Here is a 16,183-nt window from a genome sequence, read left to right on the forward strand (position 1 = left end):
AGAGATTTGGCTTGTGACTGGGACAAGATGATGTGACACCACTTTTCTCATCTGAAAACATGGCTTTTGTGGCATCCTAGCTTACGCCAAGTGGGGTTCAGAAGGGCTGGAAAGATGCTAAACCATAGAAAATCTATTGGGAATTCCAGTAGTTGCAATGGTGTAACAGGGAAATTAAACCTATAATGGCCATACCTATGGATGGTCAAAACAAAAAGTTATATTCTCACATTCAATTCAATTCAATTCAACTTTATTGTCATTGCACAGATACAAGTATAGGTACAACGAAATGCAGTTTAGCGTCTGGTCATAGTCATAGTGCAAGATAGGAATAAAAAAAGTACAGAACAAGCATACATTAGAGTAAGAAGAGTACTGGTTAACAATGTGGATGGAGAGACCAAAGATATCTAGCGACGGGACTCCGAGTTCAGCAATGCAAGTGTGTTGTTGAAAAAGCTGTTCCTCACCCTGCTTGTTTGAGACCTGAGGCTCCTGTACCACCTCCCTGTTGGGAGGAGGGCAAACAGTCCATGGTTAGGGTGAGAGGGGTCCTTGATGATCTTCCTGGCTCGTCTCAGACACCGTTTTCAGTGGAGGGCATCCATGGCAGGGAGCGGGGCACCGATGATGTGCTGAGCGGTTTTCACCACCCGTTGTAGTGCCTTCCTATCCGCTGCAGTGCAACTGCTGTACCATACCGTGAAGCAGGTGGTCAGGATGCTTTCGATGGTACAGCGGTAAAAGTTGGTCAGGATCTGGGGGAACAGGTGAGCTTTCTTGAGCCTCATCAGGAAGTAAAGGCGCTGCTGCGCCTTTTTGATCAGTTTGGTGGTATTGAGGGACCAGGACAGATCCTCCGAGATGTGTACCCCGAGGAATTTGTAGTTGGAGACGCGCTCCACCTCACACTGGAGAGGTGATAGAGTTGCAAATGAATGACACAATTTGGGAAGTCACTGAAGTACATTTTTGGTCATCAAATATTTGGTGAAATATCATGCTGGTAATCTTCTAACTTGAAATGTGTTTGACCCATAGTAACTGAAATCACAGATTGTGCAGCTAGCTAGGTGTTTAAAAGTAAATATTGATTCTACTTTCTCTTTTGCAGCATGTCCTTCTTCAGTGTCAGTTGAGATCAGTGCGGATGGAGTGAACATGTTGCCCCTTTCTACCCCCGTTATTACCAGTGGACTAACTTACATAAAAATGCAGCTGGTCAAAGCTGAGGTGGCATCAGCTGTCTGTCTCCGACTGCATCGCCCACGAGATGCCAGCACACTAGGCCTGTCCCAGATTAAACTGTTGGGCCTCACAGCCTTTGGCAGCACTTCATCTGCAACTGTGAATAACCCTTTTCTCCCTTCTGAGGACCAAGTTTCCAAAACCAGGTAAGGTTGTAGACTTAAACTGAGTACCAATGTTCACGGGAGTTAGCATGTATTCAGACTGGCTTCAAGGAATGTTTCAAAGTTCAAAGTTCAAATTTTATTTGGTCACATACACCTTTAGGTGTAGTGAAATTCTTTTTGCCATGCAGCACATAAAAAAAAAAGAATACAGCATGACAGTAATAGATAGTTTCAACATCAAAACATCCCCCCACTAAGGTTCCCATTGTGGGGAAAGGCACAAAGTCCAGTCCCATCCCCATGTCCACCCATAGTCGGGCCTCCTTACTCGAGACCGTGGCTTCCGGAGCCGACAGGGCCGCGCCGAATGGAGCTCAACTGGCGATCTCATCAAGAGATCCCAGGCTCCCGATGGAAAGTTCAGCGCCGCAGCCGCTCCACAGACCCGCAGCTCCGCAACGGACCCAGCTCCAGTTACCGGAGTTTCAGCGAAGTCACCGGAGTGACCGCCAGCCCCGCAATGGCGCTCCAGCGCTGCACCGCCGTCCTCCGACCCGCAGCTCCGCCGCCGCCGCTGCTGAGTCGGTGCCGCCGCCGCTGAGCCGGTGCCGCCGCCGATGCCGAAGCTCCAGGCGGTCCCCTCAGGAGACGCCGCTCCAGGCCCGCTGGTAGGCCGCGGGGACGGGTCGAAGCTGCAGCCCGGAGAAAAGCTGCATCTCCGACCAGGTAGGGTCCCTGAAAATTAGTTTCCCCCTCCCCCCCCCCCCTCCCCCACACATAAAAAAGCTAGAACTCCTCAAAACAAAACACTAAACTAACTAAAAATAAGAAAAAGAGATGAAAAAAAACAGACAGCTGCAGGATATGTTTCTCCAACAGCAGAAGGATATGGGGAATGTAAGTGGTAGGAAATGTGAAATGAGAAGCCATGAATGTGGGCTGGAGTGTTCATGTTGAAGGAATGGGTTTACGAGCTCAGTCACATTTGAAGAAGTGAAAATAAATAGGGCGAGTCGCTACTGCTGCTGAACTCTGAAGGAAGAGGAGTTTCTCAGATGAGTGGTTTGAGAAAGAAAAAGGGAGAACGATGTACAATAAAATATTGTCTGCTTAATATCCTGACAGTTGGGGAGGAAAGAGCTTGGTGGGTGTTAAGAGAACTAGTATAGAACAGAAGATAGACACAAAAAGCTGGAGAAAAGGAATAGGTGATGTTTCAGGTTGTGGCCCTTCTTCAGACTGGGAGTCAGGGGAAAGTGAAATGAGAGATATCGACGGTGATGTAGAGATTTAGAACAAATGAATGGAAAAATATGCAAAAAAGTAATGATGATGAAGGAAACAGGCCATTGTTAGCTGTGTTTAAGAAGGAACTGCAGATGCTGGAAAATCGAAGGTAGACAAAAGTGCTAGAGAAACTCAGCGGGTGCAGCAGCATCTATGGAGCGAAGGAAATAGGCAACGTTTCGGCCCGAAACGTTGCCTATTTCCTTCGCTCCATAGATGCTGCTGCACCCGCTGAGTTTCTCCAGCACTTTTGTCTACCTTTGTTAGCTGTGTGCGAGGTGAAAACGACAATGAGACTCAACAAGATGACTGAAGCTAGTGCAATGACGTGGGTGGGGAAGGATGGAGAAAGAGAGGGGTTGCAAGGTTACTTGAACTGAGACAAATCAATATTCATACCACTGGGTTGTTGGCTGCCGAAGCGAAATACTGTTGGGATTGTAAGGTGAATGGAACAAGGCTCAAAAGAGGAGTAGCTGTGAAAGAGAGATGCAGAAAAAGGTCTGATTTGGCAATGGAGTCAAATCGCCACCATGATTGGGCTCGTTGGTGGGAAGCAGCATCAGTTAATCGGCAGTCAGTATGTGGCTGGTCTGCATAAGCCATGAACAATGCTTTTGTTACAGTTGTGAAATGTACAATAATGGCATAAACAAGTTCAAGTCAGTTTTTACATTCATTTACTTTTAAGCATGTAGAAATCTCCAAAAATGTTGCATAAACTCTAATATTTTGCAGTAAATTAAAATGGCCTGTCAATTTAGAGAGTTATTGCTTGAGATAAAAGTTATAACTTTGCATAGATAAGTGTCTCCAATCATCCAGAAATGTGATGTAACAGGTACTTGATTAGTAGAAGTGTCAGATGTTCTCGGGAGAAGGCAGGGGAATGGAGTTAGGAGGGAAAGATAGATCAGCCATGATTGAATGGTGGAGTAGACTTAATTCTACTTCTATTCCTTATGACTTATGACATTTGTAAATTTAGTATTCTACAAACATGTTTAATTCCTTACCCTAAATACTTGATTTTCTCAGGTATATATTTTTTTCTGTGGCTTGGTGGTTCTCATGCAACCATAGTAAGCAAATGAGTAAGCAAATGAATTTGAAATATTCTAGTTTAAATCTTTGATGTCAATGGGTAATTAAGCTTAGTTAGTTAGCAGTGATGTATTGCTGTTTACTTTAGAAGGCAAACATCAGCTACATCTGGTCTCTGAACAATTAGTGCAGGGTGCAGGTAAAGTATGTGAATATCATAAGAGGAGAGCATCAGCCAGTACAGTGAGTATTATTTGTATTTTTTGCCCACTGTCTACCCTTGAGAATCATTGCCAGTTCAGCAAGTAATAATGTGTAGGAAAGAACTACAGATGCTGGTTCAAATAGAAGCTAGACACAAAATGCTGAAGTGACTCATCGGGACAGGCAGCAAAGAAGGAATGGGTGACGTTTCGGGTCGAGACCCTTCAGACTGACTACCAGCAAGCAATAAAGATGTGCAGGAGTAAAGTGGCTGCTTGAAATGAGAATAGAGAATATTAAACGGGGCAGAGGGAGAAATAACCTCTAATCTTTTCCAACTTAACTTGGATAATATTACAGAAATGTTCACTTGTGTTTTCAGCATTGGATGGATGCGACTCCTTCATCATTGCTTAACCCACATCAGTGAACTGGAGGCGATGATGGCCTGTGCAGCAGCTCCGACTGCTAACCTACTGCAGACCTGTGCCGCTCTCCTCATGTCTCCGTATTGCGGCATGCATTCACCAAATATTGAAGCTGTCTTGGTCAAGATCGGCTTGCAGTCGACCAGGATTGGTCTGAAGCTGATTGACATTCTTCTCAGGAATTGTGCAGCTTCAGGCACTGACCCAACAGGTAAAGGTTACTCAGCGTGAAACTAAGTTCACAAAAAAAATGGGTGATGGCAGAGCTATAGACGTGGACTTCAGTAAGGCCTTTGACAAGATTCTGCATGATAGGCTCGCCCACAGGGTAAGGGATCTGAGCTGTGTTGACAAACTGGAGTCAAATTTGGATGCAGAGGGTACCAGTGGATGAGGTTTTTGTAACTGGAAGTATGTAACAAGTGATGTACTGCAAGAATCAATGCTTGGATTTTTGTTTATACTATAGTATTGTCTTGGTTGAGAATAGTTGGATTACGAAATTTGCAGATTATACAGACATATGTGGAGTTGTAGATAGTCTCGGTACAATAGGCATTAGATTGGCAAATTGGATCTAGTGATGGCTGGTAGAATTTAATCCAGACAGGTATGTAATGCACTTTGGGGATTCGAATTCTGGTAGGACCTGTGGAATCAATGGCAATGCCCTTAGCGTTGATATACAGAGGGATCTTGTGGTGCAAGACCATCATTTGCTCAAAGTAGCAACATGGGAGAGTGAAGATGACACAAGGGATGGGCTGTTATTTTGCAGTTGAACAAAAACATCAGTTGGGTAGCATTTGGGGTATGGTGTACAGTTCTGGTTGCCACACAGTAGGAAGGTTGTGATAGCAAAAGAAAGGTCAAAGGAGATTCACCAGAATGGTGCCTGGAAGGAGGACTTTTGTTATAATAGGAAAATGTATAAGCTGGGCCTTAGGGGGCAGGGGGTGACCTTAGATGTTAATAAAATGATGAGGGACATAGGATAGAGATAGTCCTTTATTGCAGGGCAGGTGATTGTAGAACCAGAGGGCCTAGGTTTACAATGAGGGAGGAGAAAGATTTGAGGGGTACATGTTTCATGGTTATTTAGGGCTGCTAGAGGAGCTGGTAAATTGAGATACAACTATAACTTTTTTTTAAAGCATTTGGACAGGCACTTGAATAGAAAAGACATAAGGATACAAGCCACACATAGGCTGATGTGAACAGCGTAGATACGTAGATAGATGTGCAAGGATGAGGAGGCCTGAAAGGGCCTGTCTCCATGCTGTACTGTGATGTAGGGAAATGGTCAGCTTTTCATTTAATCAACTCTAAAAGGTGAATCAATAATCAAAACTTACAGATGAAGAGAAGGTTGGACAACTATGTTTTTTCAATGTGTTAATCTTGTATTTGTTAACAGTAAGTCGGCAAGTGCCTCATTTGATTAACAGCCATAAGAAGCAAAATGGGCGTAGATTTAGAGTTGTTGTTAATGACAGAATGACAGAATGACAGGTAAAATGGTTGAATCTTATTCTGAAATAGATGAATTTCGTATGGTCACCATTAAATACAAAATAAGGTATTTATTCGGGAGATGTTGGGAAGATGGTTATACTCAATATTTTTCTCCATGTTCCTCTTTAATTTCCCAAAATAACTGATCATGCTTTAACTTTGTGTCCAACCAGATTTAAACAGTCCTTTGCTTTTTGGGCGACTAAATGGTCTTTCTTCTGATTCAACAATTGACATCTTGTATCAGCTGGGAACAACTCAGGATCCTGGTACTAAAGACAGGTAATGCATCTTATTGTAGGATCTCGTTGTAAAGATCTGCTTCACTTTTTAAGTTATTCTTTGGGAAATTTTAATTTATAATAGTCTAAGCCATGCCTTTCTACAACAGGCAAAATTTGTTAAGGATAATTTATCTCACCAAAAATGGCCATGTAGTGGATGTGTCTTTTTACTGCCACTTTACTGCTATGTAAACACTCCACAGCAGCTTTTCCAGGTGAGATTTCTTAGTGCCCGATTGTCAAATAGCCAATGAAGTATCCTGTGTATGGTCAGTAGAAGTTAACAATGAGTAATCTTTTGTACCATCTTGTCAGGCTCAGTGATCATTAGTGGATTCTCAAGCACTTTAAGATTTTAATGAATGAATGTAATTGAAAATGTGAATTAATTTAACTATGCACTTCAAAAACAACTTGGGGACAGACAGGCAGTATCCTGGTACTAAAGATTCAGGATCTTTAGTACAGTAGTTTGCATTGTGTTAGCATGCTACTGATGCCTGTATTGCAGCTGCTGGCCTTGGCAAAGGGGCTTTTGTTTGGAGCAGAGGAGTGCTGATGTGTTACGGAACATTTTATGATGCTGCTTTGGTTTATATGAAGCAGACAAGATTTTGATATTTAGCTATGCAATTTTACCAGTAGGAGATAGAAAATAAATCAAAAAAGAGCTTTAATTTATTCATGTAAAGATTCAGATTCAGTACAGAGACAACGAAATGCAGTTAGCATCTCCCTGGAAGAGCGACATAGAATATGATTTCAATAAATAAATCTATTTACATGCATACAGTCATAGACTTCTTTTTCCTGTGGGAGGAGTGTCCGGGGGGGGGGGGGGGGGGGGGGGGTTGATTGGCAATCACCGAGGTACATTGTTGAGTAGTGTGACAGCCGCAGGGAAGAAGCTGTTCCTGGACCTGCTGGTCCGGCAACGGAGAGACCCGTAGCGCCTCCCGGATGGTAGGAGGGTAAACAGTCCATGGTTGGGGTGAGAGCAGTCCTTGGCGATGCTGAGCGCCCTCCGCAGACAACGCTTGCTTTGGACAGACTCAATGGAGGGGAGTGAGGAACCGGTGATGCGTTGGGCAATTTTCACCACCCTCTGCAGTGCTTTCCGGTCGGAGACAGCAGTTGCCATACCATACTGTGATACAGTTGGTAAGGATGCTCTCGATGGTGCAGCGGTAGAAGTTCACCAGGATCTGAGGAGACAGATGGACCTTCTTCAGTCTCCTCAGGAAGAAGAGACGCTGGTGAGCCTTCTTGACCAGAGTTGAGGTATTGTGGGTCCAAGAGAGGTCATCGGAGATGTTGACCCCCAGGAACCTGAAGCTGGAAACACGTTCCACCTCCGTCCCGTTGATGTGGATGGGGGTGTGCGTGCCGCCCCTAGACTTCCTGAAGTCTACAATGAGCTCCTTGGTCTTCTTGGAGTTGAGGGCCAGGTTGTTGTCAGCGCACCATGCTGCTAGGAGCTGGACCTCCTCCCTATAGTCCGACTCATCGTTGTTGCTGATGAGGCCAATCACCGTTGTATCATCTGCATACTTGATGATGGTGTTAGTACCATGTACAGGTGTGCAGTCGTAGGTGAAGAGGGAGTAGAGGAGGGGGCTCAGCACACAGCCCTGTGGAACGCCGGTGTTCAGGGTGAGGGTTGAAGAGGTGTGCTTGTCTAACCTAACACATTGGGGTCTGTTGGTTAGAATGTCCAGTATCCAGTTGCAGAGGGAGGGGGGTCGATGCCTGGGTCACCGAGTTTGGTGATCAGTTTAGAGGGTATAATGGTGTTGAATGCTGAGCTGTAATCGATGAACAGCATTCTTACGTAAGTGTCTCTGTTGTCGAGGTGGGAGAGGGCGGAGTGAAGTGCCGTTGAGATGGCATCCTCCGTACTCCTATTCTTGCGGTAGGCAAACTGATAGGGATCCAATGTGGGGGGTAGGCAGCCTTTGAGGTGTGCCAGGACCAGCCTCTCGAAGCACTTAGTGATGATGGGGGTAAGTGCAACTGGGCGGAAGTCGTGGAGGTGGTTTTAAGGCACGTGGGGACAACTGCTTGGGCAAGTGACAGGTTGAAGATGTCAGTCCAGACGTCTGTCAGCTGCGCAGCACAGGCCCTGAGGACGCGCCCGGGGATGCTGTCAGGGCCAGCAGCCTTACGTGCATTAGTCCTACTCAGTGCCACGTGCCACGTACACGCCATAGTGTGAGGGGTTGGTGATCAGCAGGGAGCACAGCCTTCATGGCTGTCACTAGATTGTCCCTGTCGAAGCGGCCATAGAAGTGGTTAAGCTCCTCAAGGAAGGAGGCGTCGCTGGATGTGGGGGTGGTGTTGGAGGGTCTATAGTCCGTGATGGCCTGGATGCCTTGCCACATGCGTCGTGGGTCGGAGTTGTTGTTGAAGTGCTCCTCAATCCTGAGCTTATGGCAGTGCTTGGCCTTCTTGATGCCCCTCTTCAGGTTAGCCCTGGATGAACTGTAGGCTCGAACATCGCCTGACCTGAAAGCGGTGTCCCGTGCTTTCAGCAGTAGCCTGACCTCGCTGTTCATCCATGGCTTCTGATTCGGGAATATGGTCACCCGTTTGAGGGAGGTGACACTATTGATGGTGGAGTTTATAAAGTCCAGAACTGAGGATGTGTAGGAATCAATGTCCGTGTGGGAGTCAAGGGTGGCCTGGGCTGCAAACGCCTTCCAGTCAGTGTTTCCAAAACACTGCTGAAGTGAGGAGTCCGCTTCCTCTGACCAGACTTTAACTGTCCTCACAGTGGGTTTAACCCGTCTGATGAGTGGGGAGTACTTAGGGAGTAGGAACAATGAGAGGTGATCAGACTGACCAAGGTGGGGGAGGGGGATGGCTTTGTAAGCTTCAGCCATGTTAGTGTAGACTTTATCCAGTGTTATATCCAGACTTTATAAAGCACCAGGATGGGTATTATGTACTCGACCTGCTTCTACCCGTGAGCTGGTAGCTTTTGAAATAATGCATGATTGGTTTAGATTGAATCATCTGAGGCAGACACCAAGATCATTTCAAACATCTGTGTCTATGAGTTATGGGATCATACTGATTTTGCCATAGTTTATTGCCATAGTTTATTCTAAAGCATGGAAACAGGCCCTTTGGCCCATCGAGTCTAGGCCGACCATCGATAACCTATTCACACTAATTCTATGTCATCCCACTTTTCTCATCCACTCAGGTGTTGTGTGTAGGAAGGTGGAGTCTAGCATAGGCAGGACCTACACAGTGGATGGTAGGGCTCTGGGGAGTGTAGTAGAGCAGAGGGATCTAGGAGTATAGGTGCATGGTTCCTTGAAGGTGATCACAGGTAGATTGGGTGGTCAAAAATGCTTTTGGCACATTGGCCTTCATCAGTATAGAAGTTGGGAGGTCTGAGTTGGATGATCAGCCACTGAGTTGGATGATCAGCCATGATCATATTGAATGGCGGTACAGGCTCGAAGGGCCGATTGGCCTGCTCCTGCACCTATTTTCTATGTTTCTATGTTGCAGTTGTATAAGACGTTGGTGAGGCCGCATTTAGAATATTGTGTTCAGTTCTGGGCACCATGTTAAAGGCAAGATGTTGTCAAGCTGGAAAGGACACAGAGAAGATTTACAAGGATGTTGCCAGGACTAGAGGGTCTGAGCTATGGGGAGAGGTTGAGTAGGCTGGGACTCCATTCCTCGGAGCGCAGGAGGATCAGGGGTGATCTTATTAAGCTGTATGAAATCATGAGAGGAATAGATTGGGTAGATGCACAGAGGTTCTTGCTCAGAGTAGGTGAATCGAGGACCAGAGGACATGGGTTTAAGGTGAAGCGGAAAAGATTTAATAGGAATCCGAGGGGGAACAAGCTGCCAGAGGAGGTAGTTGAGGCTGGGACTATCCCAACATTTAAGAAACAGTTAGATAGGTACATGGGTAGGACAGGTTTGTAGAGATATGGACCAGATGGGACTAGTGTGCGTGGGACATGTTGGTTAGTGTGGACAAGTTGCACCGAAGGGCCTGTTTCTACATTGTGTCATTCTGACTCTATGATACTCCCAACACACGCAGGTCAATTTGGAGAGGCCTGTTAATCTACAAACATGCACGTCTTTGGGATGTGGGAGGAATCGAGCACCATGAAGAAACCCACACGGTCACAGGGAGAACATAGAAATGCCACACAGACGCCTGAGATCAGGATGGAACCCGGGTCTCTGGCGCTGTGAGGCAGAGGCTCTACCAGCTGTGCCACCGTGTCAGCCCCATGGTGCCATTTTCCTCTTCCAATTGCTTGCCCAGGAGTTATTGATCAGTGTCTATATTTAGTTTGGTTTATTTTATTGTCACGTGTACCGAGGTACAGTGAATAGCTTTTGCTGCGTGCTAACCAGTTAGTGGAAAGATTATACATAATCAACAATCGAGTCATCCACAGTGTACAGATATATGGTAAATGGAATAAAGATTAGTGCAAGACAATGTCCAGTAATATCTAATTAAAGATACCCGAGGATCTCCAGTGAGAGGTAGATAGTAGCTCAGCTCCGTCCCCTAGTGGCATAGTTAAAGGAAGAAATGGTACTGTTGGAGGAGAGGTTTAAAAGAGTGAAGCAATTGTACTGCGTGATTGCAGATGTGACACACAGTCGCTCAGGCGCCATTGACTTGTCTTATCCAATGTCAGGTTGGAACTTGACCTGAATTCATGTGTGGACACAATTGTCAGTTGAGCAATAAATGGAGAGTTCATGATTTAATGGTGGAAATCCTTGTGTTCTTCAGTTTACAGCTTTTTTTTGTTGAAAAAGGGATATGTATTGAATTTGTGTTATAATGTTCACTGAGCTGCCATGTATCTTTCCATTTCAGGATTCAGGCATTGTTAAAATGGGTTTATGACTCTGCTGGAGTAGCTGCACTGAAGAGAAGTGGTCACGTTGCGGCTGTAAATACTGAGAACATAACGCGTGAATATGGCCTCCTTATGCCATCGCCATCTCACCTGCACTGTGTCGCTGCTGTCTTGTGGCATAGCTACGAGTTACCTGTCGAGTATGATCTTCCAGGTTTGCTAACCAGAGATCTCTTTGAGTAAGTAAGATCCTTAACATTGCATTGATTTAATTGGGAAACACAATTTTCAAATACCCAAGGGTCCTTACATCTCCTTACAGATGCTGCCCGACCCGCTGAATTGCTCCAGCATTTTGTACTTTGCTCAGGATTCCAACATCTGCAGTTCCTTGTGTTCCAATTTATTTTGTTTACTCATTTTCTTTGCATTAATATTTAATGAAGTTATCCACGTTGGTGGCAAAAACAAGGGGGCAGATTATTATCTCAATGGGGTTAGGTTGGGTAAGGGGGAGGTACAGCGAGACCTAGGTGTCCTTGTACACCGGGGACAACGCAGCATACAAACTGGCAAGGAGTAACCTATCCCGGGGGATCAGGGAAGTGAAGAGGCTGTATGGACAAAAACTTAATAGCCACTTCGCAAATGACAAAGACACACGTCGCTTGTGGCAGGGAATTCATACCATCACTGACTACAAGCCCCCCCCCGCTGCGGATATGCCAAAACGACCCCTCTCTACCAGATGAATTGAACGAGTTCTACGCACGGTTTGAGGTTAAAAACAGCACCCAGACACGTGCACTACTGCCATTTCCCAGTGACCAGTCGCTCAGGCTGTCCGCAGCTGGAGTTAAAAAGGCCTTTGCCAGCATCAATGCACGCAAAGCTGCAGGGCCGGACAACATTCCTGGATGTGTTTTAAGAGACTGCGCCGAGCAACTGAAAGATGTCTTCACAGACATTTTTAACATCTCACTCAGCCAGGCAGTAGTGCCCAACTGTCTTAAGAGTGCCAACATCTTCCCTGTCCCGAAAAAACCAAACCCAGCCTGCCATAATGACTTTCGACCAGTGGCTCTAACACCCATAGTAATGAAGTGTTTTGAGCGACTGGTTATGCAGCATATCAAAAATAGTCTACCTGCCGACCTAGACCCACTGCAGTTCGCCTACAGAGCCAACCGATCCACAGAGGACGCAGTCTCAACAACACTGAACCTCGTACTGTCACACCTTGATCGGAAAAATACTTATGCCAGGATCCTCTTCATAGACTTCAGCTCTGCTTTTAACACAATCATTCCGCAGCAGCTGGTGGAGAAGTTGGAGCTATTGGAGGTTGATGCTGGCACATGTAACTGGGTCCTGAACTTTCTATCGCAACGGCAGCAGACAGTCAGGGTGGGCAGTAGGACATCAAAAACCATAGCCGTGAGCACTGGCTCGCCCCAAGGCTGTGTCCTAAGCCCCCTGCTGTTTAGTCTGCTTACACACGACTGTACTGCTAGACTCAACAACAACTTCATCAACAAGTTCGCTGATGACACAACAGTGGTGGGTCTCATCAGTGACAATGATGAGTCGGCGTACAGGATGGAGGTGGAGCTGCTCACAGGATGGTGCAAATCCCACAACCTCATTCTCAACGTGGGAAAAACTAAGGAGATGGTGGTTGACTTCAGGAGGGCTGGAAAACAACACCATACACCTCTGCACATCGATGGAGCTGATGTGGAAAGGGTCAGCAGCGTGAAGTTCCTAGGACTCCACCTGTCAGATGACCTGACGTCCACGACCAACACCACAGCACTGGTCAAGAGAGCCCAGCAGCGACAACACCCTCTCCGAAGACTACGGAAAGCAGGTCTCCCCACTACACACCTACGAACTTTTTATAGGGGGATAATCGAGAGCACATTAACCTACGGCATCACTTCCTTGTTCTGGAGCTGCAAGGCGTACGAACGGCACCAACTAGACAGGATTGTGAAGACCGCCAGCAGGATTATTGGTGCTCCACTCCCTTTCCTGCTGGACATATACAGGAAGAGATGTATCAGCAGAGCCATCTCCATCATCAAAGACCCCTACCACCCATCGCATCACATATTCTCCATCCTGCCATCTGGGAAGAGGTACAGGAGCATTAGCTGCAAAACCAGCAGGATGCTCCTCAGCTTCTTCCCGCAGGCTATAAGACTGATAAACGGACTTTGCCCCCTGCCAAAGTATCGCGCACCAACCACCAACCTGGACACACTGCAGCAGAGCCACTGTCGTGCCGCTGCCGATCGGATCGCCTGTTGATGTTTAGTAGAGAGTAGAGTGTTTAATTTGTTCATGATATATGTATTTTTATTTCTATTTATTTTTTACTGCACACTGAATGGACACTGGTTGAGCAACGTTTTTTTGTTTCCTCTGGGTATGTGAGTACTCAGGAAAATGACAATAAACATATACTATACTATACACCGGTCACTGAAAGTTGGCGTGCAGGTACAGCAGGCAGTGAAGAAAGCTAATGGAATGTTGGCCTTCATAACAAGAGGATTTCAGTATAGGAGTATACAGATAGGAGTAAAGAGGTTCTTCTGCAGTTGTATAGGGCTCTGGTAAAACCACATCTGGAGTATTGTGTACAGTCTCCTAATTTGAGGAAGGACATCCTTGTGATTGAGGCAGTGCAGTGTAGGTTCACGAGATTGATCCCTGGGATGGTGGGACTGCCATATGAGGAAAGATTGAAAAGACTAGGCTTTTTAGAAGGATGGGCTGGTTTAGAAGGATGAGGGAGGATCTTATAGAAACATATAAAATTATAAAAGGACTGGACAAGCTAGATGCAGGAAAAATGTTCCCAATGTTGGGCGAGTCCAGAACCAGGGGCCACAGTCTTAGAATAAAGGGGAGGCCATTTAAGACATAATTAATGAATAAAGATACGAATTTATACACAGTTTGTTCAGTCACCGCTTTGTTCCCTTTTTCTTTATGGTGAATGACCTTTGACAAATCCCATGATTCCTTGCATTTTTCGGAATGCCGAACTCGCTTATTATGTATCGCTCTTGGGCTCACACCTGCTTCTATATCTAACCTTTGTCCAAATATCTTCCTATCAGGGAACTCCCTTAATAATCATATATAATAATTTTATTTATAGAGCACTTTAAAAACAATCATAGTTGCAACAAAGTGCTGTACATCACTAATCATTGACAAAAAAGTTAATACACACCAATAATAACAATTAAAAGATGGAGTAAGTAAAGATATTCAAAATAAAGAAATATTAAAAACACTAAAAACAGAAGCAAAGTCTCATGCATGGTCAAAAGCCAGGGAGTATAAATGTGTTTTAACACTGGCTTTGAAGATGGACAATAGATAACCTTGCCTAAGGTTATCTATTGCCGGCTGTGATTTGTCCTGCCTCTTTTCGCTTACAAGTTTTTTTTTTTTACCCAGGAGATTTTATAATTACATAAGGGGGAAAAGGGTAACTAGAGAGAGAGAGAGTGGGAACCCTCAGGAATCAAAGCGGTCATCTCGGTGGAGCCACAGGAGATGGACAAGGTCCTCAATTAGTATTTCTCCTCTGTATTTACCGAGGAGAAAGACAGGAGGATGGAGGAACTTAGGGCAGTAAATGGAAGTGTCTTGAGAGCAGTCAGTGTTACGGCCAAAGAGGTGCTGAAGGTACTATCGTGTATGAAGGTAAACAAATCTCCAGGGCCTGATCAGATATATCTCAGGACATTGTGGGAAACTAGAGAGGAAATTGCGGGAGCCCTGGTTGAAATTTACGAGTCTTCTTTAAATACAGGAGAGACTGTGGCTAAATACATCAAGAATTTGACGGTGGCAAATGTTGTGCCTCTATTCAAGAAGGGCTGTAATTAAAATGCTGGGAACTACAGGTCAGTGAGCTTAACATCTAGTCAGAAAGTTACTAGGGAGTATTCTGAGAGATAGGATATACAGGCATTTAGATAGACAAAGGCTGATAAGGGATAGTCAGCATGGTTTTGTACTTGGGAGGTCGTGTCTCACAAATCTGATTGTTTTTTGAGGATGTGACCAAAAAGGCTGATGAGGGCAGAGCTGTAGATGTTGTATATATGGACTTCAGCAAAGCATTCGACAAGGTTCTGACAGGTAGGCTGCTCTGGAAAGTTAGATCGTATGGGATCCAAGGAGAGTTAGCTGATTGGATAGAAAATTGGCTTTATGGAAGGAAGCAGAGGGTGATGGTGGAAGGTTGCTTCTCGGACTGGAGGCCTGTGACTAGTGGTGTGCCTCAGGGTTTGGTGCTGAACCCGTTACTGTTTGTCATCTGCATCAATGATTTGGATGAGAACATACAGGGCAAGATTAGCAAATTTGCTGATGATACAAAAGTGGGTGGTTTAGCAGATAGTGAAGATGGTTGTGAAAAATTGCAGCAGGATCTTGATCGATTGGCTAGGTGGGCTGAGGAATGGTTGATAGAATTTAACACAGAGAACTCCGAGGTGTTGCATTTTGGGAAGTCTAATATGGGCAGGACCTTCACAGTGAATGGTAGGGCTCTGGGGAATGTTGTAGAGCTGAGGGATCTAGATCAAGATCTAGAGTGCAGGTGCATGTTTCTTTGCAGGTGGAGTCACAGGTAGGTAAGGTAGTCAAAAAGGCTTTTGGAACTTTGACCTTCATTAGTCAGAGTATTGAGTATAGACGTTGGGAGGTCATGTTGCAATTGTATAAGACATTGGTGAGGCTGCATTTAGAGTATTGTGTTCAGTTCTGGGCACCATGTTATAGGAAAGATTTTGCCAAGCTGGAAAGGGTACAGAGAAGATTTACAAGGATGTTGCCAGGACTAGAGGGTGTGAGTTATAGGGCTGGTTAAGTAGGCTGGGTCACTATTACTTGGAGTGCAGGAGAATGTGGTGATCTTATAGAGGTGTACAAAATCATGAGAGCAGTAGATTGTGTAGATACACAGTCTCTTGCCCAGAGTAGGTGAACCAAGGACCGGAGGATATATAGGTTAAAGGTGAAGGGGAAAAGATTTAATATGAATCTGATGGGTAGCTTTTTCACACAAAGGGTGGTGGATGTATGGAACAAGCTGTCAGAGGAGGTAGTTGAGATTGGAACTATCCCAATGTTGAAGAAACAGTTAGACAGGTACATGGATAGGACTGGTTTGGAGC

At 45.3% G+C, this 16,183-nt stretch overlaps 1 protein-coding gene across 7 annotated transcripts in view; it reads left to right on the forward strand.

Moving 5' to 3' along the window:
* The window catches only part of birc6 (baculoviral IAP repeat containing 6), a 344,318-nt gene that overhangs the window by 175,066 nt on the left and 153,069 nt on the right, over nt 1-16,183 (forward strand). For all 7 annotated transcript variants that reach the window (XM_033025120.1, XM_033025122.1, XM_033025124.1 and 4 more), the window contains 4 exons: nt 1,118-1,397; nt 4,276-4,532; nt 6,010-6,118; nt 10,994-11,215. In XM_033025120.1, coding sequence (XP_032881011.1) covers nt 1,118-1,397; nt 4,276-4,532; nt 6,010-6,118; nt 10,994-11,215 — 868 coding nt within the window. The remainder of the gene's footprint in view (nt 1-1,117; nt 1,398-4,275; nt 4,533-6,009; nt 6,119-10,993; nt 11,216-16,183) is intronic.

This window comes from Amblyraja radiata, chromosome 8, assembly GCF_010909765.2.
Source record: "Amblyraja radiata isolate CabotCenter1 chromosome 8, sAmbRad1.1.pri, whole genome shotgun sequence".
NCBI classification, from domain to species: Eukaryota; Metazoa; Chordata; class Chondrichthyes; order Rajiformes; family Rajidae; genus Amblyraja; species Amblyraja radiata.